Raw genomic sequence first — 24042 nt, forward strand, 5'->3', positions numbered from 1 at the left:
GCCCCCGCATGACATTGGCAGCACCCAGAGGCGCCCCACACCGCCCTAGAATTAGCGGTTAGAAGAATCTGGTTGCCCGTTTTCCCTGCCTCCCCTCTGCCTGTGTCTGCTCCCCCATCTGCGTGCCAAAGTGTCCCTGGGATTACACAGCTAACACCGAGGTGACTGTCCATATCCCCGAGTAGCAGACCTGCGACGTGGGACCGAGGGGGCGCAGGAGGGAGGATGCTGGGTCCACGATGGGCCGGTGTCCATCGTAGCCTCCTGCGGGAGAGGCTGGGGCACACATGGGAGGGTAGGGAAGGGCAGCTGTGGGGTGGCACATGCCAGTGACACAGGGCAGTCAGGAGTGATGATTGGGGGCCCCCCGGCAGGGTGGGATTGGGTTCCTCCCACGGTGGGGTTCCTGCTGAACGGGGGCTGGGGCACACATGGGAGGGTAGGGAAGGGCAGCTGTGGGGTGGCACATGCCAGTGACACAGGGCAGTCAGGAGTGATGATTGGGGGCCCCCCGGCAGGGTGGGATTGGGTTCCTCCCACGGTGGGGTTCCCGCTGAGCGGGGGCCAAGCAGAGGGGGCGGGGGCCTCTGAGTGTCGGTCCACGGCTGGTGCTGGCTCTTTGCTGGGTCCCCTCTCCGTGCAGCAGGGATGGGAGTCCCAGGAAGCTCCAGGAGGAGAGAGACACCCGCTATTCCAGGACAGGAGAGAGACCGGGGCAGAGGACGTGCTTTCCCGGCCGCAGAAGGCCCGGCCGCGGCCAGGTGTGTGGGCGCCGGGAGACGGCACGGCCCCGAGTGGCTGTGTTGGACCCGCGTAGCACTCAGGTGTGTGTGTCAGGCCGTCTGAGATGTCCCCGCTCAGCCGACAGCTTCCTCCTGGAGTGGAGACGCTTCCGCCCGTTGCTCCCTGGCCGTAGCTTGGGGCCGTCAGTCCCCTGACGATGCGCAGACAAGAGAAGCGCTGCCCTTTATTTCAACAAAGACAAAAGAACCTGTGTCAGCCTTACAGGCACCGTGGCAGAGGCCGCCTGTGGCGGTGACTGCGTGAGGCTGGGTAGCGGGGGCTTTGGCGGGTCGGGCCCTCTGCCCCGGCCGCCTGGGGAAGCCTGTACCTCCCGCCACCTGAGCCCTTGGACCACTTTCCTGCGGATTCTGCAGACACCCCCTCGCCGTCTCAGGTGCCGGGAGCCGGGGCTCTTCCCCCTAGGTTTGTACCAGGCACAGCTGACCAGCCCGAGGGACCGCAGTCTGGCCAGCAGGCCTCCAGCCTGCCAGCTGCCCTGGCGAGCCCGGTTCCCCCACCCCAGCCCCAGCTCTTGGGCGCTGACCTTGATGAGGCCAGCGGGGCTCCGTCCTTCCCGCCTTGGTCCTTCGTCCCGTGTCCCCGCTGCACCTCCTCCAGCATGACAAGCACACGCCAGATACCAAGCCCTCCAGCCCTCCAAGGTTCCCCTCGTGGGGGATGCCTCCCTGGAATGTTCCAGAGCAGAGCGTGCATTGGATGAGCGGAGGAACGCACATCCGGGTGATCGTAAGAGAGATGACGGGAAACACGGCAGGACCCGAGTGCGCCGGCGTGAGCTGCTCCACCAGGAGACCTGGGGGGCTGGGGCTTCAGAAACCCTGCTGTTTTCGCAATGGCGTGTGCGTGCACGCGCACATGTGCGTGTGTGTGTGTGTGTGTGTGTGTGTGTGTGTGGTGGCAGCCTCTCTGGCCATGTCACTAAACAAAGCACAGCTGTGTCGCCAGTTTGCCTGTCCTGTGCGGGGCGGGTCACACGGGCTGGAGCGCCTCTACCCGATGCTGGGCCCAGTGATAGGACGAGTCTCTATGGAACGCGTTTCAGAGAAATAACATCCAGCTGACGGGTGTGTGGGCCCCTCCTCCGGTGCCTCCTGAAGATAACGCAGCCCCTCCGGAGACGTTCAACCACGACCCCTGGGTGTGCTGTGCTCCCTCCACCCCCCATAAGAGCAGGGCCACGTGTCCTTGCAGGGCTCTCCCCCCGCGGCCGTGTGTCGTTGGCTTTCTTAGTGGTTAGTTGAAATGCGTTAAGATTTTATTCTAAGGTGCCCAAAAGACTTATCCTTGTACATAGAAGATTTTTGTACGGACGTTCGATCCAGTTTGATTTCTGGAGGGAGACAGTAGGTTTTTGGGTCTTCCCAGGGGTGCTGGGCAGCTGGCGGCTCTCTCCCCCCAGGGTGGGGCGGGAGGGCCCGTGCAGCCTTGGAAGGAAGTGCAGCTTTGACTTCTTAGGGCTTTTCTAGGCACTTTAACTTCGAGATGGTCTTGAGACCTTTTTTTTTTCCATACAGGCCTCTTGAAATAGCATTTGAAGGTAGAGGCAAGGGTTGCTTTGGGATTTTTCCCCTCCCCTTGTTTATGTAAATCTAGCTCCTAAGAGTGGAGTCTGACCCCAGAAGTGTTGCTTTCAGCCCCACGAGGGGACACTGCCGGAGACCGTGGGCCTCGTGGAGTGACGGATGTCGGGGTGGCTCTGAGGCTGCCCTGCTGTGTCCTGGTGGCGTCTGCCTTTGGCCGAGCATTTCACCTGGGAGTGTCTGACCACTGTCACCCGGAGGACGCACGGCGTGCCTAGCAGGAGCCGGCAGCCTGCCTCGCTGACGTTTCCTCTCTCTGTGACAAGATCTTCCCTCCGAGGCCCGCTCCGAGCAGACAGACACAGGGCGGGCTCTCAGGTCCGAGCGCGGAGAAGTCTCACCCCGCCGTACACACAGGAGGCTTTGGAGAAAGAGCTCTGGTGGCCCTCCCTGCAAACTCAGGACCCTTAGACTTGGGGCAGGAAGCGTCAGGTCATATCCACGAGGAGAGTTTCCAGTCCCAGTAGGTTCAGGGTCCCAAGCCAGGAGCTTTGAAGGCCTGCGTTAGCAATGGCATTTCAGTCTCCTGCTGTCTGCCCTTCAGGGCTGTGTGAATCGTAATGAGCCAAAAACAGCGAATTCTCCCAAGTAAAAAGTACCCTGCTTTGGAAGTAGGATGATGTCGAGATGTGGCTTTGTACGTCTTCAGCTTTTGTTGCAGTTTTAGCAATATTGTTAGATGTTTGAGAGGGGCTGTGCTAGTATTCAGATCATATCTACTGTGTGTGCGCATTTAATCAAAGGCAGGAGAACCAAGTTCTGATATTATCAGTTCTTTGTACAGTGAAAGGGAGTAGACCATGATTTTCCTATTGCCAAAAGGGGAAAAAAGCAGACCGAGGAGCTCTTAAGTTGCCAAAAGGAGGGCTGGAGAGAGTCCAATTCGTGAGTTTTGTGCTCCAGTGAAACCCGGGACGGTCAGGGTCACGGGCAAGCCCCACGCTGGGTTTAGGGCAGAGACCCAGGACTGGAGTCAGAGGTGCCGCCTCACCTTTCTCTTTCCTCCTTCCCGGGAGCTGGAACCAGTGGAGCCCGTACTCACCTCTCCCTGCCCAGTTAGACGGTGACGTTCATTGCCGCGGAGAGAAGGTGGCAGCCTTGAGGGTTGCTTTTCCGTTGGCTGTTTTAAGTGGGTTAGTTTATCACCCAGAGCACTTGGTATTGCAGCCTCCCACTGTGAGAAGCGCAGTGTTCACGCCACAGAGGGGCTTGCGAGGAGTTTTGTTGAACACAGGTGACCGTGACCAGCAGTCAGGGCTCCAGCTACAAGCCTGACCTTCCTGGGCGTTGTTGCACCCCGACGAGTTGGCTTTTCAGTTAGGGAGGATCCCAGCAGGTCGGTGCGGTTAGGTCAGCTGTATGGCCAAGTCACCTACAATTGAGACAGCTGGGCAGCCAGGGGCCTGAGTCATTTGCCAGAACAGTAGGGAGCTTGGGAAGCAGGGGGAGAAGGGCCCAGCACCAGCCTCGGGGGAGGGGTAGCAGCCGGGTGGTCCCAGGCTGGTCACCCCCTGGCCACCCTCTTCCTCAGCCGCAGGCAGAGCTGCGGGGCTGGGGGCCCACGGCCCCCTCGGTCCCGGGGTTCTTCTCGCAGCGCCCCACCCCCGGCCTTTTAGTTTCCTTGAACCACTGTTCCTGCCACTCAGCCATCTCCCCGTCTTCCTGCAAATCACTGATCCCTTTTTACGATTCTTGAGGGTGAGTTTTGCTAGAAAAGCCTTTGAAGCTGAGTTTGTACAGCGGAATGGCATTGGAGACAAGTGCCCCTAACTGGCTGGTGTGCGACGTTCAGACCTGGGCTGGAGCCAGGCCTTAGTCAAGTCACATGTCCCAGTACGTCCTTGTCGCCCGGCGGCCGGGAACAGGCCTGTGTGGGTTCTCCAGATGGTTCCCACCCAGGAGCACCCTCAACGCCCAGACCCTCCGAGTGGCCGGCCCCCCCGGCCTCATTCTGTCACCATCTCCCTGCAGTCCCTCCCCAGCAAGCACCTCGGATGGCCGGCCCACCTCGTCTCTGGGTGTCCTGGCGCTGGCCTGTGTCCCTGAGTTGGCTGGTCTGTCTGAGCTTGAGATGAGTGAAGGGCTGCGGGGTGGGGGAACCTTCCCCCTGGCTGTGTCCCCAGGAGTCAAGGCGACACTGCTCCCACTCTAGAGTTCTTGGTTACTATTGGAGAAGGAACACCTCGTCATTTCCAGGAGCGAGTCAGGATGGTCTGGGTTTGCCCGTCTTCCTGTCACTTCCTGCAGGACCTCTGTGCAGGCGGGGGTGACCCTGCATCCTCGCTTGTCCTGCAGGGTCAGACCAGGGCGCTGTCGCTTGGCGCCCTCCTGAGCAGCACAGACGGGGTCGCTGAGCTGGAAGGAGGGCTTCTGCTGCTGTGATGCCCCTCGGACCCCGGGGGGCTGTGCCTGTCCCCACCTTGGTCCTGGACGGTGCGCTCGCGAAAATGAAAGGGAAGTGCTCAGCAGGCCCGGTTCCCACACACAGGCTGCACATGCGGGCCCTGATCTGTCCTTGTGCTGGAGGCTTGCTTAGGTTCCCGTGGACGCCTTGAGATGGACGGGCTGACCATCTGAACAGTAGGAAAGGCTAGAACTCAAATGGCAGGTACCTCCGCTTAAGACGTGTCAGCTTGAGAGCTTCATGGTTCTAACTGTGGCCTCTGGGGCTTCAGGAGGGTCTCCCACTTGCATCCCCTGTTTCTCTCCCACCTGTTGGTCTCGGACCTGAACTTGCCTTGGCCATATCCACGCATTGCCCTTAGTGGCCCAGGAGTCGGGGTCCGTGATGCAGGTATGTTATATGTACACTTACGCAATTTCGTGTCCCACGGGGCGATGTTCTACAAACTATATTTTCAGGTGGAGAAAGTTTCAAGGTCGAGCTCTCAGAACAGTGCTAAAATCAAAGCTGTTTCCTGTGAAGAGAAAAAAAAACCGTCTATATATTTCACCTCAGATTGTCAGAAGGCAGAAACTGAAATAAATTATCTTAAAAAAAAAGAAGTCAGTCTGTTGAATTTTTGTTTTCACACGTCCGTGAGCACATTTTTTTTTTTTTTTTACAGAATTTGCAATCTTCTCAGTGACGACAGAGAAAACACCTTTTTCTAGGGTCAAATAGACGTTCTCCCCACTTAGGCTGAGCAGCTGGGTCTCGTGCAGATGTGTGTGTGTGTGTCGTGGCCAAACCGATGGGCAGAGGGAGTGTCCGCTGAGTCACCGCCAGGGTGTGTTAGTGAACGGAGGGGCCTTGGCCTCCAAGATGCCTCCAGCCCCTTCCAGCTGATATCCTGGTCTTGCCTTTGAGCCTCAGCTGCCTCACTTCTTGCTTTTGGGGGTCGGGGGGCTGTGAGTAGAACGCGATTACCACCCCTGCCTGACACACACAGGACACCTTCATCATCCCTTACAACTTGGTTTGACAGACGTATTTTGTGAAATGTTGGGCTTTCTTTTTTTCTGATTATAAGAGGTCAATAGCCATGTTCTAACTCTCCAGACTAACAGATCTGGGAGGTAAGCCTGAGGACCAGCACAGGGCCTAGAAGAAGTGTCCTTGGTACCCGGAGCAATGGACTCAGTTCCAGGGGCCCTGGATGGGATGATTCCCAGGGCAAAGGCGCAGGCAGGTCCCCCAGCCCTGGCCTGGCCACCTGAGATGGGCTGGGGTATGTGCCCTGATGCTCAGTGGGGCGGGGGCCGGACCGCCCTGTCTCTGGTTCTCCCACCCAGCCTGGAGGACTGGCCCGGGTGGTAGAAGCCTCCACACCTGACTTTTCCTCTGGTGCCAGGAGAGTCCAGCAGCTGAAGGTCAGGGGCTGGATTCAGAGGCAGCTCCTGGTGACAGGGAAGGACCCCTCTGAAGGCAGCAAGGACCCTGAAGAGCACAGGGACCCAAGCCTGGGTCCCGTTCTACCTCCCCACCAACCCACTGCGTGCCTTTTGCCAAATTGTTCTTTGAACCTCAGTTTCTTCATCCATATAATGGGAGGGAAAACATCACCCATCCGAGGCGGTTCCTGCGAGAAATGCAAACGTGGTTCTCACTCCAATCTCTTTCCTCCTTGTCCCGATGAGGAAATAAATCAACCTGGCAGCTGTACCTGTAGGAAGGGTCCTGCCCATTTAAGGAAAAAGAAAAACACCAAACTTCTCTCTAAATTTTATAGGAATCCATTTAAAACATCTTCCCAGACTGGGATACGAACCCATGTCCCCTGCATTGGCAGGCGGACTCTCAACCACTGCGCCACCAGGGAAGCCCCATCAACTTACCTTTAATGAGCCCCTACTGTGTGTCAGTCGCCACCAGGCTCCAGGACCACAAGATGAAGAAGGTCCTTTTCCTTCAGAAACTATCAGTGGGGTTCAGACACAACTGAGGTTAAAAAAAGGTACATTTGTGTGTGTCTGTCTGTGCGTGCATGCGCACACATATATGTGCTTAAGAGTATAAAAATATAACAGATAAAATATATACTGTAAATGTGATGATATACAATCTATGATAAGGTTATTCTAAAACATATAGAATGTTTTAGTTATTTTTGGAGTGGGTGTCCTTCCTGGTTGAATCAGGGTGGGCTTCCCTGAGGAGGTGGCTTGGAGCTGGATTTTGGGAAATAAAAGTCACTGTGGCGAAGACGTTAATCCTGCAATGATCCCATGAGAAGGGTTTGGGTTTTTCTTAAATTAATTTAATTTTTTATTGAAATGTAGCTAACTTACAATGTTGTTTTAGCTTCTGGTGTACAGCAAGGTGATTCAGTTGTACATATCCATATTCTTTTTCATATTTGTTTCCATTATATGTTATTACAAGATACCCCTGTGCTATATAGTAGGACGTTGTTTATCTGTTTTATATATGGCAGTGTGTATCTGTTAATCCCATACTCCTAATTTATGCCACCCCCTTTAACCCTTTGGTAACCATAAGTTTGTTTTCTACGTCTGTGAGTCTATTTCTGTTTCGTAGATAAGTTCATTTGTGTCATATTTTAGATTCCACATGTAAGTGATATCATATGATATTTGTCTTTCTGTCTGACTTACTTCACTTAGTGTGATAATCTCTAGTTCCATCCATGCTGCTGCAAATGACATTATTTCATTCTTTTTTATGGCTGAGTAGTATTCCATTGTATATAGGTACCACATCTTTATCCATTCATCTGTCAATGGACATTTAGGTTGCTTCCGTATCTTGGCTATTGTAAATAGTGCGCAAAGAACCTTGGGGTGCATGTATCTTCTTGAATTAGTTTTCTCCAGATATATGCCCAGGAGTGGGATTGCTGGATTATATGGTAACACTATTTTTTAAAGAACCTCCATACTGTTTTCTGTAGTGGCTGCACCAGTTTATAATACATTCCCTCCAACAGTGTAGGAGGGTTCCCTTTTCACCACACCTGCGAGGAAGGTTTTGTTGACCACTTTGCTGATGAGGAAATCATGGTACCCGCAGTGGGGAATGAAATCAGGGGCTAGCTGGCTCCAGAGCATAGTGTTTATCCTGAACGGCTGCAGGACGTCCTCTCCCTGGCAGAAGTCTCTAGGAGGCAGCAGGAGGTGTGCTGAGAGCCGAGTGACCCAGAGCTCAGATGCCCCCAGCCACTGTCAGGAATTTGCTCCCCAAATGTGCACACCCAGGGGGCCCAGGCAGGCAGGCGGCCGAGCCTGCGGACCCCCACCCCTCCTCCACTTCTGTGATGTGTTCCTGGTCCCAAGGTCATCCCCGCACATCACGTCCCTATGGTTTGGGTGAATTGCGTCCCCAAAACTCATGTGTTGAAGTCCTGACTCCCAGTACTCACAATGTGACCTTATTTGGAAATAGAGAGTCTTTGCAGATATATTTAGTTAGGATGAATGGGGTGGACCCCTGATCCTATGACTGGTGTCCTTATAAAAAGGGGAAATTTGGACACAGAGACACAGACAGGGAGACACCACGTGAAGGTGAAGGTGGAGATCAGGGTGATGTGTCTACAAGCCAAGGAGCACCTAGGATGGCCTGGGAACCACCCGGAGATTCTCCTCACAGACCCCAGAAGGAACCAGACCTGCCAGCACCTTGATCTTGGAGTCCAGCCTGAATGAGAATAGATTTCTGTGGTTTGAAGCCCCCAGTGTGTGGTGCTTTGTTAGGGCAGCCCTGGGAGATGATTCACCTCCAACCAATAAGGACTCTACGGGGCTTTCCCGGGACAGACCCACCCAATGTCCTCCACCTGACTCTTGTTTGGAGAAAAACTTTAGCCTCCGAGGCCTTCCCCGAGTTCCAAAGAATAAATTTAATCAGAGAAATGAGAAAATGCAGAAGCTAAGGAAAATAGTCAAGCAGGACAACATAATAAGAGTTCAGCCATTAAACAAAGCCAAGGACCTTTAGTTCCTCCTCAAGGGCTGTAGATAATATTGTGCGCCACGTCCTCTGAGCTGTTTTGCAGGTACGGAAACACCACAGGTGAAAGAAGTTAACTGGACTGGCCCAGTGACCTCACCCCCAGCCAATCAGAAGAATGTCCACAAGGGACTTCCCTGGTGGCCCAGTGGTTAGGGCTCTGCACTTCGACTACAGGGGGCCCAGGTTCGACCCCTGACTGGGGAACTAAGACCCCACAAGTCGCACGGTGCAGCCAAAAAAAAAAAAGAATAAAAGAAAAATGTCCAAGAGCTGATAACGCACCCCACGGTCTCTCTCCCTCACCCTGTGTTTAAAAACCTTTCCTGAAAGTCATCGGGAAGTTGGGACCTTTTGAGCACCAGCTGCCTGGACTCTTTGCTTGGCACCTGCAATAAATCCTGCCCTTTCCTTCACTACAACCCGGTGTCAGTAAATTGGCTTTACCGCACGCAGGCAAATGGACCCGAGTTTGGTTCGGTAACACACGTTAACACGGGCTTAAACACCCAGAAGCCCAGTCATAAGACAGGAAATGAGACCCAGCAGGAGTCAGGGTGAGATGCACCCATGTTTATTGAACACCTGCCATGTACCAGCTGTCCTTCTGGGCACCTTGATCCCCAGAGCAGCCTGTGAGCTGAGTGATGTGATTCCTGCCAGACAGATGAGGAAAGCGGGACTCAGAGGACATGGAATTTGCACACGGCAGAGCCTCCAAGCATCCAGCCTCAGCCCCCTTTTCCTGACTGGGGAGTTCTCGTCCTAGCGATGGAGCCCCTTCCCTGTCCCCTGAGGTCCTCCACGGGGTCCTCCTCGGCCGATTTGTCCTCACTGGCTGCTTCTTTTCTCTGGCTCCGTACGGTGCTCTGGGTGCTCTAAATAAAAGAAATACATAACAACAACAGTAACAAAATCATCATCATCATCACAACAACAGCAGTAATAATAATGACAGTGACGAGCACTGTTTCCTAAATGTCTCGGGTAGATGTGTTCGCCTAATACCACAGCCCTTTGAGGGAGTTACTATCACTGGCCGCACTTTGCAGGTGAGGAATCTAAGGCACAGAGAGGTTAAGGAACTTTCCCAGGGTCACACAGCTTGGGAGCAGTGGGTTTGGACCCAGGCAGTCTGGCTGGGGACCATACTTCCTCCGCTGCCTTTCAAGAGAATTATTCAGAAAGCATGAGACGCCCCTCACCACACTGTGGTTCCCTGAGTCTGCTTCAGGCAGGTCCAGGTCAGATTCAGGGCCACCCTCCCACTCCCCAGGCAGCAAGCACTCCCTTCTCAGACCCGAGTTCTCAGCCAGCCTCTGGTCTCTGGTCTCTTCACCTTTGTCACAGGTGTTACGCCCCACCCCCAGTGCTCACCTGGGCGAGAAAGCACGGGACAGCCGGGGACAGGGTGGTGTCCGTGAGCAGCCGAGCGTCATAACGCCCATAAACTCCACGCATCTTGGCTCTAAAATCCTGCCAGGAGGGTTGGATCCGGTCAGGAAACAAAGAAAGGGGTGCCAGCGGGAAAGAAAGACGTGGGACAAGAAAGCCAGTGCACAGGTTACTGCAGGGACCCCCACCTACACCAGGTCCGCCTAGGAGTCTCCTGTTTCTTATTCCATATGATCTACTGCAGAGCGGTAAGTGGGCATTGTCATCCCATTTTACAGATGGGAAAAACTGAGGCCCAGAGGCACGGTAACATGTCCATAGTCATGCAGGAAGATTAGAGATCACACCGCCCCCCAACCAAAATAAAGTAGAGTTGAGTGAATGCACCAGAGCCCAGCCAACCTTCATTGACCCTCCTATGATGCTTTTAAAAGCTCATCCACAAATTCTTTGACACTTCTCCCATCAGGAGCTGGACTATAATTCTCCTTCCCTTGAATATAGCCTTAATGGCACACTTCTAAGGAACAGAATGTGGCAGACAGGATGCTCAGTTTCTTCGGAGCTTAGGTCACGGAAGATGACACAGTGTAATTCTCTGATGCTCACTCTTGGACCAGCTGCCGTGGTGTGAGGAAGTCCACGCCCCATGGAGAGACCGTGGGCAGTTACTCAGGCTGCAGACCCCACTGCAGACCCAGACGGGATGGGCCTCACTGGGGTACAGCTCAACCCAGGTGATGGTCATGTACGTGGATGGTCCAGAGAGACGGGTGTTGGGGAAATTCCCCACCTCGGGTTCGCTGCCCAGGGGCAGATATTTAAAACAGTTCATTACAATGAGCCTTCAAAGTTCAAGAAACTCCAGAATGTTGCCAACAAAAACTTCTATCAAGACAAAACGAACAACTCAGCCATAAAAAAGGACAAACTAATGCCATTTGCAGCAACATGGATGCAACTAGAGAGTATCATACTAAGTGATGTAAGTCAAGACAGAGAAAGACAAATACCATATGATATCACTTATATGTGGAATCTAAAATATGGCACAAATGAAACTATCTACAAAACAGAGACTCACAGACAGAGACATCAGACTTGTGGTTGCCAAGGGGGAGGGTGGGAGGGAAAGGGACTGGGAGTTTGGGGATCAGCAGATGCAAACTATTACATATAGAATGGATAAACAACAAGGTCCTACTGTATAGAACAGGGGACTATATTGGGTCTCCTGGGATAAACCACAATGGAAAAGAATATTTTAAAAAAGAATGTCGTATGTGTAAAACTGAGGCACTTTGCTGGACAGAAGAGATTAGCACAGCATTGTAAATCAACTAGGCGTCAATAATAAAAAAAAAAAAGACAAAAACAACCTCCAATTCGGCCCCACCCCCCAAATAGGAGATGAGATGTCTGTGACCCACCTCCAGATCTCTCTCCAGGTCGTAGCTCTCCAGGGTCTGGAAGGCACTGGAATACACCTCCACCGCTTTGGCGTGGAAGACCATCTCATTGGTCACAAAGTCCGAAAAAATTTTCTATTGGGAGAGACGCCCAGATCACATAAGTAACACTGTCAGAAGGACTGTCCTGGGGTCATCTCGACATGGACCAATAGGGTGTGTGTGTGGGGGGGGGGGGGGGGGCAGAATAAATTTCAAGAGATGGCTCTGCTCTTTAGAAACCTGGGTAACTTACTGAGGTATACTTTTTGATGTAGCATCACTATTTGGACCCTAAAGTACAGGGGGGGGGGGGGGGGCGGGGGCTTAGTTGTCCTTGTGGGGCAGGTCCTAGGTGTGGAGTTTCAATATATTATTTCTAATTAATTTATTTTTGTTGAACAGATAATGCATTCCCATAGTTCAAAAGCTGCCTTGCACAGAGATTGTTCCAGAAATGTGTGAGGCCTTGTGGACTTTCTGAGGGGCATCCTTTTCTCAGCTCTGTCAACCTGGGCTCCTCCACTCAGCTTGCACTTCTCTCATTCTGAGGTCAGGTTGATGGCTACAAATTTTCAGCCTCTGTCACTCACGGGCTGGAAGTGGGTCTTATGGGAGGGGGAGGGGATGCTACTGGCCCAGAAGCCCCACAACCTTATAAGCCAGCTTGTCAAAACATTATTAGTGATGGAAACGTTGGCTTCTCTTGATCAGATGGTTCAGCTTGGCTCAGTAAGCTCTCACAGAGCTCCTACTGCATGTCCGGCTCCAGTGGGGGCTTCTGCTGGGCCCAGCACAAGCTCCTACTGTGTGCCAGACCTGAGGGGAAACTCCTGCTTTGTGTCAAGTCCAGCAAAGGCTCCTACTGTGTGTCAGTCCCCTCCTACCTGCTGGGCCCAGCACAAGCTCCCACTGTGTGCTGGGCTCAGCACAAGCTCCTACAACGTGGCAGGCCCCAGCAGGAAACAGGCTTGCTGTTGGGGGAGGAGCCTGCAGTTTGGAAACACACCTCTTCCCGTCACGTGGGAAGCAGCTGGAAGAGGCGGGCCAGAGGAAGCCGCTAGGCCTCCTGGGAGAAGAAAGGGGCGAGAGGGCCAAAGACTGTGCTGGAAATCCCTGGCTCCTGCGTCTTCCCGTCCCGCCCCCGGGAGGCAGTGCTGGTGACAACAACAGGCCTCGTCCTGCCCTTTGCCGGCCTGTGGCCCCGAGGAAATGACGTATCCTCTCAAGCCTCAGTTTATTCGTCTGCACAGGAAGGACAGGAGTGGTCCCAGTTCACAAAGCCCTACGAGAGATTCAATGAGCGCCGCGGCTCTCGACCTGCGGGCCCCTCATCAACACCAGCCTCACATGGGAGCTTGTCAGAGATGCAAATTCTTCGGCCCACCCAGGCCCACTGGATGGGACGCCACGGTGGGCCCACCGTTTGCGTTTTAAGGAGACCGCCAGGGCATTTCTGACGCACGCTCAGGTGAGTGAACCGCTGCTTGAAAGCATGGCTTACATTCTTTTTAGAGGAGCCAGAGAGTTATTTTGTAGATATTTCATTAGAATCGTGACCTAAAACTGATATAGTGGTAATGATTATTTCAAGTTTGGGCTTTTATCTCTTTAAATATTTGGAGGTTTGGATAAGCAGCTCTTACAAATGAATTCCCCCAATTTTAAAGGATGCCCATGTTAAAATGCATGCTTCTGTTGGTCGCCGACAGTGCAGAACCTTGTGTGCTCTCGCTGGCCTCGAAAACATCAGGTGCTTGATAATGGTCTGCTGGTGCTTTTAGGTTCTGCCTGCAACATGGATGCTTGAGCAGTAATTACCACTGTTTCACTCGCTTCGTTCGTTCATTCTTTCATTCATTTTCCCAATATTTACTGAGTACCCACCGAGTGCCAGGCCCTAGGCCTGGTGCCCAGGACCCAGGAGGGGACGTGGCAGGCAGGGGGTCTGCTCTGTGGCTTCGACATGCAGTATAGGAGGTGGCGTGGAGCAGTGAGATCTCCCCTGCTCTCTACCATCATAGGGTCTGCGTGAACTCTCTTTCCCAAGAGTGTCAGCTCTGTGAGGACAGGGCCTTGCTTTGCTGGCTATGGTGTCCTCAGCCTCACGCATAGCGCCTGGCACATAGTAGGTGTGTACAACATCTGTGAGATTCACGAGTGAATTAAAGATACAATGAATCCACCCCCTGGGATAACTGCCTCCAGAGAGAGCGGAGCAGAGAGTGTTAACAGTTAGTCGGACCAGGTCTGGGGGTCCAGGTGAGTTTCTCTGAAGGACAGCAGGTGTGAACTCGATGCAGAGTAAGGGCAGAGCCCTCCTGGTGGAGGACACAGCCTGTGCAGAGGCCCTGAGGTATAAAAGGTCTTGGTGCACTCTTGGAGCTTGGAGTGGTGTGTCCAAGAGAAGGGTGGAGGGCGGGGCTGGGCCTTTGAAGCCTTGGGGAGGATTTCAGCCTTTCTCCTTCGAATGAGGGAAGCACAGGAGGGTGTTAAACCCAGGAGTGACAAATCAGAGCTGCCTTTTGTGAGATCCTTGGGGCTGCAGTTTGGAAAATGGACTAAAGTGGCAGGGGGGCAAGAGTGGCTGCGGGGGTCTCTGTGACCATCTTGCCCTTAAAGACCCCGCCTCCCTGAGGCCTCTTGTAAGAGCTGGGGCTCTGGGCCTGGGGCTCTGTGTGTGTCGGGGTGGAGAGAGGAAGGGTTTGTGCCCCTGGGGCTGTGCGGAGGAAAGGAGGAGGGTCCTGCGGATCCTGTGCGGAAAGGCAGGGGCTGGGGGGACAGACTCTGCCCAGTTCTCCTGGCAGGCGGGGAGCTTGGCCGGGTGCTGAGAGCGCACGGCTGCCACTGCTGGCTTCCGGCCAGGACAGCTGTCCAAGACAGCTGCCCGAGCAGCCGGCCTCTACCTGCCGCGGCCAGGAGGAAGCCAGGATGAACTGTCCTGGGAATCAGGGCCCTGACAGCCGAGCAGGCACAAGCTCACACACACACTCTGTCACAGGGAACACACATGCACGCACACATACACAGGTGCACACACACCAGAGCTCGCCCACGGGGCAGCCCAGAGTGCTTCCAACCAGGGACCGACCACCCCCACCTGGAGGTCCTTTAGCCTCTGTTCCTGGAAGGCATCCACCGTCTCCTCCAGCTGGTGGGAGGTGTGGCTGGCATCCACCAAGGCCCTCTGCACGCTGGTCTCCGCCTGGCCCCAGAGATACCAAGTGTCGTGGGGGCCCCATTCTGGATCATTCTCTGTCCCTTCGCCCCACCCTTGGGCCAGCTGTCCTGCGTCGTGGGAGTCTCTTGCCAATTTGGTTGTGGAAGGAATGGCTGAGTGGGACCACAGCGAAAGGGGCAGCTGCTTCTTGGACAGACCCTCTCGTTAGCTGTGTGACCTCAGGCAAGTCACTGAACCCCTCTGAGCCTCAGTGTGCTTGCCTGCAAACAGGGGACGGCTGTAAGGCCTGCTTTGCAGGATTGTTGCAAGAATGAGAGTGGGCTCAGCTGAGCTACTGCTATGACGGGTACTCCACGTTCGCTGATGATTAATTCCCGCATGTGGAGCGATTTTAGGTAATTAACTTATTGGTTGCTTTGTTTGGCATCTATATGGCCTGACTCCACAGCAGGCCTGGCACGTGACGAAGCTGGATTTCAGAGCCAGAGGCCTACAGAGCTGAGTTGGGGGTTGCCCCTTAGCTCTCTGGGTGACCTTGGGTAAGTCACTTTTCTCAGTTTCCCCATCTAGAAGTACCCACCTCCTGTGAGCAGTAAGTAGGTAACCCTGACAAGGAAGCAGGCTGTGGAGGGGAGTGTCTCTCTGACTCCCTGAGTAGCATCGCTGATGGGACAGAACCCAGGTCTCCTGAGCCCCAGCTGATGGCTGGCTGTCCCAGAGCCTCTGACTCTCCTGTCCTAAGCCCAGGGCCCTGCACACACCCGCCCAGGTAAAGCTCACCTCGCCGTTTTGTGAGGCCATTCGTTACCTGCGTGCGAGCCTGCCTTCCCCAGACAGACTTGTGACGCTCACCTGGGACTGAAACAGGTGCAGTTAGGGATTCAGGTTAGCCAGCAGCCCCCATGGAGGGGGCACGGTGATGTACGGCCCCGGCCTCACTGCCCCCCAGCCCCTGCCTCGGGAAGGATACGATGGTCTGTCTCTCTGAAGGGGACTTCTGCCTCAGTTTCTCCAGCTTTCCCAGTTGTTTGAGCTCGTTGTTCAGGACGTGTTTGAATTTCTTGATCTCAGCCTATGGAAGGAGGAGGGTGGTTTCCTGGGGTCCCAGCCCCCCACGTGGCCCACGCCACAGTGCCGTGCTCGCCTGGGTCTGCTTTATCTGCACCCCGTAGAGCTTCAGGGGGTTGACCACCTTGGTCTCCAGCCTCTCGACCTGGGGACACGCGGACGTACACAGTCGGAGCTGGTGGAGCCAGGGAGATGCTGGGGGGCTGCGCGGCCACTGGCCTGCATTTACAGAGCGCCTTCTGCATGTCCGCAGCTGCACGGTGGGCCCTCCTCCCACCTTGGGGTTGTGAGCACGGGCGACACATTTCATCTCGCTGAGCCCTGTTTCCTGGCCTGTACAATGGGTATAAGGAGTGTACCCGCCCCCGGATTTTTAGCAACTGGATGGGACCCAGCACTGTTTCATTTCTCCAGACTGCCTTAGATCTCACCAGGGATGCTGACAGAGCCACCTGGAACACGGACTGGCGGGGAATTCAGAGCTGACTGCGCTGTGCAGCATCCAGGGACATGGCAGGGTCAGCGAGGGGGACACCTCACGCCCCTGAGTCAGTGCCTGTGTGCCAAGCCTGACACTAGGATAAACGATACCAGTACTGGTAACAGTGGTCACAGTTAAAGCTAGTGTGGGTTAAGCGCTTACCCTGGGGGTGTCACAGTAGGACAGGTGTAGGAGTCCCCCCAAGGGCTTCTTAAAGCCCTCATCCCCAGGCACCACCCCAGAGGTTCGGACTCAGCAGGTTCAGGGTGCAGCCCAAGAATCTGCATTTTTCTAACAGGTTCCCAGGTGAGGCTGGTGCCTGGAGGATGGGGTCCCCTGAGAGTCTGGTTTGCCCGATGGGCCAGGGGAGCTGGAGTCCCCACCCAGCCCCTTCCTCCTCCATTATGGCTCTTGTAACCGCAAACCTAAAAAAGAAATAATATTCCCAAGTGCTGAAAGGGAAAGGGACTTACCCCTTCCCTTTCTGTGCAGTATTCCTTTGAGAAAACATGCAGTTGTAAATCCTTTCTCTGTCCCTTTGAGATGGATATAAAGCTTTTAAAAGCTCAAGAAGCCTCTGAACAGTAAACTTTGGGAGGACAGTGTCTCCAGGGAGTTTGCCTGGTGCCTGGCTCCCAGCTGTACCTATCTGCTTGTCAGAGAGAGATGAGGTTTTACTTTTCTTTGGATAAAGATGATTAGCCAGCCCAGGTGGCCACCCAATCGCCAGGTGGAATTAGGAAGTCCTGTGTGACAAAGGGCGCTGTCCCCTTCCCTGTCCTCAGGGGGAGTGAGGTTTCTCTGTCTTTGCCATCGCTTATGCAATCGCCTGTGACGTGCGTTACCTCTGGCTTAACGCTTATTCAATAGAAAAGCTGTTTCATTCTTTTCTACCATCGCAGAGAGGATTTTTCTGGGTTGGCTGGAGTTTTGTTTTATTTTTATTTTATTTTTATTTTTATTTTATTTTTATCCCAAACTCCTAACCCTTCCCTCTCCAATGCTCCCTCCCCCTTGGCAACCACAAGTCTTTTCTCTATGTCTGTGAGTCTGTTTCTGGTTCGTAGTTCATTTGTGTCATATTTTAGATTCCACGTGGAAGTGATGTCATATGGTATTTGTCTTTATCTGTCTGACTTACTTCACTTACTATGATAATCTCTAGGTCCGTCCATGTTGCTGCAGATGGCATTATTTCCTTCTTTTTTATGGCTGAGTAATATTCCACTGTATATACGCCACATGGGGATTTGATTTTTAATTCTTTCCCCAGAGCCCTATCTTGGTTATTCTGAATTATTCTGATTAATGGCAGACAGTGCTGGCCTCAGATGGCCATGTTGTTCTGCCCTGATCATCACAGCAAAGATAGAGTGAACTCCCTAACTCCCTGCAGCCTCCTTGCCCCCCACAAGCCTCCAGGCTCTCAGTCCTGTAAACTGAGGTGTGACCCTGGGGAGGGAGTGATGTGAGCGTCCTCACTCTGGGGACACCTTTGGAGGAGATGCGTCCGCTGACTGTGGACCCTGCCGGCCGGCTCCAACTCTCAGATCCCCCCCGGGAAATGGGTCCACTGGGGCCACTTGCTCCCCTCGGCCTGCCGGTAATCCTGCACTTTGGCCAGGTCCTCGGCGAAGGTCCTCAGGGCGGCCCGCATCTCCGGGTTCTCCGTGTTGGCGAAGTCGATGAGCTGCTTGGTCACTGTGTCCTCCGTCACCCACACCTGCTGTCCCTGCGGAGGTGGGGGTCTGAGGAGCCGTTCTGGGCAGGGACGCCCAGCCAGGCCACGACAGCAAAGCAGGGGTCACCCACCCACCGCCCTCCTCGTAGGTGGCAAACCCAGGCCAGGCGTCCGGTGCCCAGGATAATGCCCAAAGTCCCCGGGTTGGGCCGTCAAGGCAGATGCGGGAGACCAGTGGGGTCACAGGGCTGGTCAGTGGCCGGGCCGGAGTGCACACATGGGCTTGGCTCCTAACCTGGCCCTTCCCACCCTGGGGCCCTTGAGAGGGGCTTTATCTTCCCAGCACAGTTGGTCTGTATTCCAACCATGCCGAGCTGCAACGACCTCTTCTCTCTGAAATCCCCAGATTCTATCTTTTCCCCGAGCTGTTGAAATTCTCTCCCTTCTCTACATCGTAAATCTTTATTAATAAACTTTTTTGGGGGGGTGGGGGGACCAGTTTTAGGTTTACAGAAAAACTGAGTGGAAAGTACACAGGGTTCCTACATACCCCCTCCCCGGCACGCAGGGTTTCCCTGTAATCAACAGCTTCCCTTTAGTGCCCAACCTTTGTTACAAAAGGTGAACCAATAGTGACACATTCTTATTAACTAAAGTCCCTGGTTTACATGAAGGTTCCCTCTTACTGTCCTACATTCCGTGGATTTTGACAAGTGCCATTGTCAGTACCCTGCCTCCACCATCACAATGTTGCAGAGAACTCTCACTGCCCTAAAGACCCCATGCTCCGCCCGTGGGTCCCTCCTCCCTCCCTCAGCCCTGAACCTTTAGTTTGTCCTCCTGGCATGCCATTTATCACCATGTATCACTTCCTATTGTGCTTGATATCTGTCACCCTCTGCATCTTTCTGGGTCGGGCTTGTGGGGAGCTTGCTGACTCATCTTTATGTGCCGCTAGCCTGGGGCCTGCCCATCGCAGGTGTTCCATGAAAAAATACAGAGTGAGTGAAGGACCTGCTGGATTTCATCTTCCAGAGACAGTAAAGGGGGCACAGCCTCAGACAGTCGCCCCCCTCTCGCACCACTGCACCCTCTCCTTGCCCCTCGTCCCACCCAGGAGGTCACTGCCCCATCCTCTCTCTGTATGACCAAAGCCCCCAACCTGTGCATCCCTCTAATCACATCTCTGAAGCTGGAAGCTGAGAGGAGGGCCCTTTGTCCTCCTAACAAACCCTAACTGGTGCAGCCCTTTACAGTTTGCAGTGCCCATCGTGCGTATTACCCTGCAAACAAGGTAAACGGAGACCAGAGAGGTGAAGCATCTTGCTCCAGGTCACACAGCCGGCCGCAGTCCCTGTCCCTCCACATGGGGTCCTTGGACCCCCTCATTCAGAATCACCTGGGTCACAAGTTAAGCCTGCAGAATCCCAGCCCACTCTCCGCCAGACTCCCTGTGAGTGAGGTCTAGGGGGCTGCATTTTTAAAGAAGCCCATCAGGTGGTCCAGAGGCACCCTCGAGTTTGTGAGCCCCAGAGGAGCCAGGCGTGGAAACAGCTGGGTAAGAGGCAAGTTGAGAAGGCAGTGATAGATTCAGGCTGCAGGCAGTGGGGTCGGGGACGATTTCACAGAGGGGGTGATGCCTGATGGGGTTTTGAGGCATGAAGAGGGGTTTCCCAGGTAGAGATGAGTGAGGGAAGTTGGGGTGGCCCCTGTGAATTTAGCTACCCCAGGACTGTGGGCAAAAATGCTGGAGAAGCAGACACAGGCCAGATTCTGGAAGCCTCCATGGTCTCTAGACCTCCAGGTGCGCGTGGTGTGGGCGGGAGAGCATCCTTACCACTGCCCCGCCCCCCCCAGCAGTCCAGGTGGCCCCATCTGCCTTGGTGCGTCTGGCCCCGAAAACCCGGCCACCCCCTCCCTCCCAACCCAGGCCAGCGTGGGGCTGCTCACCTGGAGAGAATGATGTTCATTGTGGCTGGAGACAGCAGCTGTCCTGGTCCTGGGGAATACGGACAGGGCCCCAGGGGTCCCACAGGCCTGGGAGAAGCCACATGGGGCTGGGTGCAGCTGCATGGTCCTGGCTCAAGTGACGCTGCCACCTGGTTACCAGGCGACGTGGCCACCCGCAGTCACCCTGGGAGGAGCCTCCGCTGGTCACTAAGGCAACCTCTCCCCGGGCCAGCCTCCCCTAGTGGATTAGGAGGCCTCAACCAGCCTTGCGCTGGTCCAGGTGGGGTCGCCAAGAGGCTCCCATTTTCCCGGTGAAGATGGAGGTTGTTGTGGACCTGGCAGCGCTGGGGTTCCCGCACCGGACTTAGGGCTGCTGGCACTGTGCCCTGCTGTGCTCGTGGGTCGTATTGCTGGGGCTCCTCCTCTGAGAAGGCTGCCCGGCCTTCCCCAGGCTCCTAGGAGACTTGGCTACTCAGGAGGGGTTTGCGAAAAAGCACAGTGAATCGCTGCTTGTTGCTGAATTGAGGGCACAGGGCACCAGCCCACAGGGACATCTTAAACGTGTTAATCATCATTTTACTGGTCTCTTCCCCCTTATTATAAACACTATCTGCTCATTGCTAGAAAAGCAAGAAAACAAAGACAACACAAAAAGAAGAAAATAGAACAGCACATACAGAATGGTGCTAACCTAAGTATGGTACATTTTGCTAATTGTAAGATGTGTGCAATTCAGTGCATCTACATTTTACCTAAAGAAAAGAAATATGCAACTAACAACCACAACAGTAAGAGATTGGGCGGGAAGAGGGGAAGGTAGAAAAGCAGAATGTTGGTAACTTGCCATGGAGGACCCGCTGCACAAGTCTGTTCACTTTGTGTATGTCTGAAGGTCTTTATAACCAAGAGTGTTTCTTTCTTTTTTTAAGTGTATATGAAAGCGAGGGCTTTATTTATGTTTATTGAAATACAGTTGATTTACAGTGTTGTATTCGTCTCTGGTGTACAGCATGGTGATACACACACACACACACACACACACAGCACACAGACACTCTTTTTCAGATTCTTTTCCATTATAGTTTATTACAAGATATTGAATATAGTTCCCTGTGCTATACAGTAGGTCCTTGTTAGTTATCTCTTTTATACATAGGAGTGTGTCTGTTAATCCCATACTCCTAATTTATCCCTCCCATCCCTTTCCCCTTTGGTAGCCATAAGTTCGTTTTCTATGCCTGTGGGTCTGTTTCTGTTTTGTAAATAAGTTTCTTTGTATCATTTTTTTAGATTCCCCATGTAGGTGATATCATATGATATTTGTCTTTTCTCTGTTTGACTTCACTTAGTATGATAATCTCTAGGTCCATCCATGTTGCTGCAAATGGCATTATTTCATTTTTAATGGCTGCGTAGTATTCCATTGCATATATGTACCACACCTTCTTTATCCATTCCTCTGTTGACGGACATTTAGGTGGCTTCCATGTCGTGGCTATTGTGAGTAGTGCTGCTATGAACATAGGGGTGCATGTATCTTTTCAAATTATAATTTTCTCTGGATATATGCCCAGGAGTGGGATTGCTGGATCCTATGGTAGGTCTGTTTTCAGTTTTGTAAGGAACCTCCATACTGTTCTCCACAGTGGCTGCACCAACTTACATTCTCACCAGCAGTGTAGGAGGGTTCCCTTTTCTCCACACCCTGAAAGCGAGGACTTCAGAGTCAGCTAAATACAGGTTCAAATCCCAGCCCTGCTGTGTGACCTTAGGCAAATGACCTGACCTCTCTGGGCAGCAGTCTTCTCCTCGGTCAAATGGGACCGTGGCTCTCTTTCCTTGCCTTGTTGTTAGGAGAAATAAGTCCCTGGTGCATCACTAAAGAGACGGCAGGGCAGCCCCCAGGGCAATTCCTGGCCTGTCTGCCCACAGTGGTGCCAGCTCTGGGGTGGCTGGTCCTGTGCTGGTTACCTGCCCCCTCCCCCCACGTCTCTGCGTGGTCCCTTTATCACTCCACACGTCCCTTTGCACAAGCTCAGTGCTCCCTGTGGGCCCTGAGCAATGCATACACATGACTCAGCTTCTTTCTGTCTGGGGCATGTCACCTCCCCTGACTTCCCACACTGTGGCCCTGACCGGTGCCCCGAGGCTCTGCCAGTCACTGTGCAGGTCTTCCCTGGATGAGGCCGCAGGAGGGGCTCCTGTGTCCCTGCTCTGTGCGGAGCAGCCGTCCTGGCACCGGTCAGATCCCTTGCACGCTCTCAGCTCCGTCTCTCTCGGGGGCTGCACCGCACGGAATAGTGTCCCCCCAAATGCATGTCTACCCAGGACCTCAGAATGTGACCTTATTTGGAAATAGGGTCTTTGCAGATGTCATTAGCTGAGCAGAGCCATCCTGGAGCAGGACAGGCTCTGGTCCAACGACTGAGGTCTTGTAAAAAGAGGAAGCAGACACACAGGGAAGATGGCCACGTGACAGCAGGGGTGGAGACCGGAGGGATGTGGCTATGAGCTACGCCTGGCGTCCCTCGCTTCCTGCACATTTGGTGAAAAGCTTCAGTTCCGTCCCTGGGCCTCGTTCTATCCCTTACGTATGATTTCTCTCCCTCCCTCCTTCCCTCTGTCTCTTTCCAACTTCATTAACGTTTCATGCAGGTAATTCTCATCACAACAGCAACAATAATAATACCTGCGGGGCAGCTCTGGGCCTGTCCTGCTCCAAGCCCCACACTCATTCACTCATACACTCAGAAACCAGAATAGGCTTTTTCTTACCAAATGTGGGATATTTAAAAAGTTGGAGTTGGGAATCAGCAGGACAACATTAATTGGAGACGTGACGTTTCACTTTAAAATGCAACCTTTTCAGTTAGCGAACTGCGATGGTCAGTCTTCTGTGTCATCTCAGCCGGGCCGTAGTGACCCACCGTTTCATGCAACACGAACGCGTGGGTTGCTGGGAAGGCACTGGGGGATGCGGTCGGCCTTGCAGTCAGTTGGTTTGAAGTAAAGGACCTGACCCCCAGTGACATGGCCGGGTGGGAGGGGCGCGGGGCTTCACCCCTTCACCACTGGGAGATCCTAGGAGCAAAAGTGAGGTTTCCAGGAGCTTCGGTTCCTGCCTGAGTTTCCAGCCCGCCCTGTGGATTTCGGACTTGCCAGCCCCACATCACGTGAGCCAGTTCCTTAAAATAAATCTCCTCATATATTCAGTTGGTTCTGTTTCCCTGGAGCACCCACCCCTTGTAGGACTAGGAGAGGCTGCAAAGCCATTTCAGGTTTCTGGGGCTCCGGAAGTGTGAGTTCGGTGTTATAGGCAACGGCCACCAGAGGGCAGCAGAGACCCTCCTAGTGGGGAATTACCACGTGGAGGGCAGAGTGGGAGGTGACCCCAGGAAACGCACCAGAGGAAGCCCATGCCTTCAGGCAAGATGGGAAAAGAAGCAGCTGATGGAGAGAAAGGGCAGTGGGTCATTCATGAGCTTAAAGAGCTTTAAAGAACGGAGACCACTTTCTAGTAGGGCCACACGGCGACATCTTGTGGCCAGAGAGAGAAAAGCCAAGAGACTGGGGAGGGGGGTGCCGGGGCTGGGTGGGGAGAGAGCCACCCCCTCCTTCCGCCCTCCTCCTCCCCTCCCTCCCTCCCTCTCCTTCCCCCACCCCAGACCCCTTCACCACCCTTGGCTGCAGGGGCAAGCAGGTCTGTGTCTTAGAGAAAAATGGCATGAACCCTGTGCACACCCCACCCCCACCCCTGTTTGGTGCCCATGGCTTGCACTCTTGCTTTCCTATATGTATTTTTGCTGAACCACGTGAGAGCCCATTGCAGACATCCTGACCCTTTGCCCCAAATCCAGCGTGCACCTCAAGAGCAGGTTCGTTATGTTCTCCTGCAAGAACTCATGTGACCATCACACCCAGAAAACATGGATGCAGGGCTGGCATGCAGTATTCTCTCCGTGGTCGCATTTCCCCAACCGTCCCACTGAAGTCGCTGGTGGCTGGTTTTTCCACCGATTCGGGATGCATTGCAATTCCTGCT

At 53.8% G+C, this 24042-nt stretch overlaps 1 protein-coding gene and 1 non-coding gene across 2 annotated transcripts; one reads left to right on the forward strand and one right to left on the reverse strand.

Moving 5' to 3' along the window:
* Window positions 1–142: 142 nt before the first annotated feature.
* Window positions 143–20123, reverse strand: CIBAR2 (CBY1 interacting BAR domain containing 2). The gene is made up of 11 exons (XM_007468464.1): window positions 20001–20123; window positions 17953–18101; window positions 15965–16025; window positions 15791–15892; window positions 15673–15678; window positions 14740–14844; window positions 11622–11735; window positions 10174–10272; window positions 9547–9674; window positions 7802–7944; window positions 143–264 (listed from the first exon to the last, which is right to left on the reverse strand). Exons 1-11 carry the CDS (start codon window positions 20121–20123, stop codon window positions 143–145), a joined length of 1152 nt encoding a protein of 383 aa, XP_007468526.1.
* TRNAR-UCG (transfer RNA arginine (anticodon UCG)) lies at window positions 8931–9003 on the forward strand. Its single transcript has one exon. It is a non-coding gene; the product is annotated as a tRNA-Arg (tRNA).
* Window positions 20124–24042: the final 3919 nt, after the last annotated feature.

The sequence above is a fragment of the Lipotes vexillifer genome, unplaced genomic scaffold (assembly GCF_000442215.2).
Source record: "Lipotes vexillifer unplaced genomic scaffold, Lipotes_vexillifer_v1.1 scaffold23, whole genome shotgun sequence".
Classification (NCBI taxonomy): Eukaryota; Metazoa; Chordata; class Mammalia; order Artiodactyla; family Lipotidae; genus Lipotes; species Lipotes vexillifer.

Excerpts from the sequence above, each read along its gene's own strand:
- CIBAR2 (XM_007468464.1), bottom strand. The coding sequence starts at position 20,123 with ATGCAGCTGCACCCAGCCCCATGTGGCTTCTCCCAGGCCTGTGGGACC. Across the intron at positions 15,893-15,964 it reads TGCAGATAAAGCAGACCCAG|GCTGAGATCAAGAAATTCAA; the intron begins GCGAGCACGGCA and ends CTCCTTCCATAG. Across the intron at positions 10,273-11,621 it reads ACCTGGAGAGAGATCTGGAG|GATTTTAGAGCCAAGATGCG; the intron begins GTGGGTCACAGA and ends CCCTCCTGGCAG.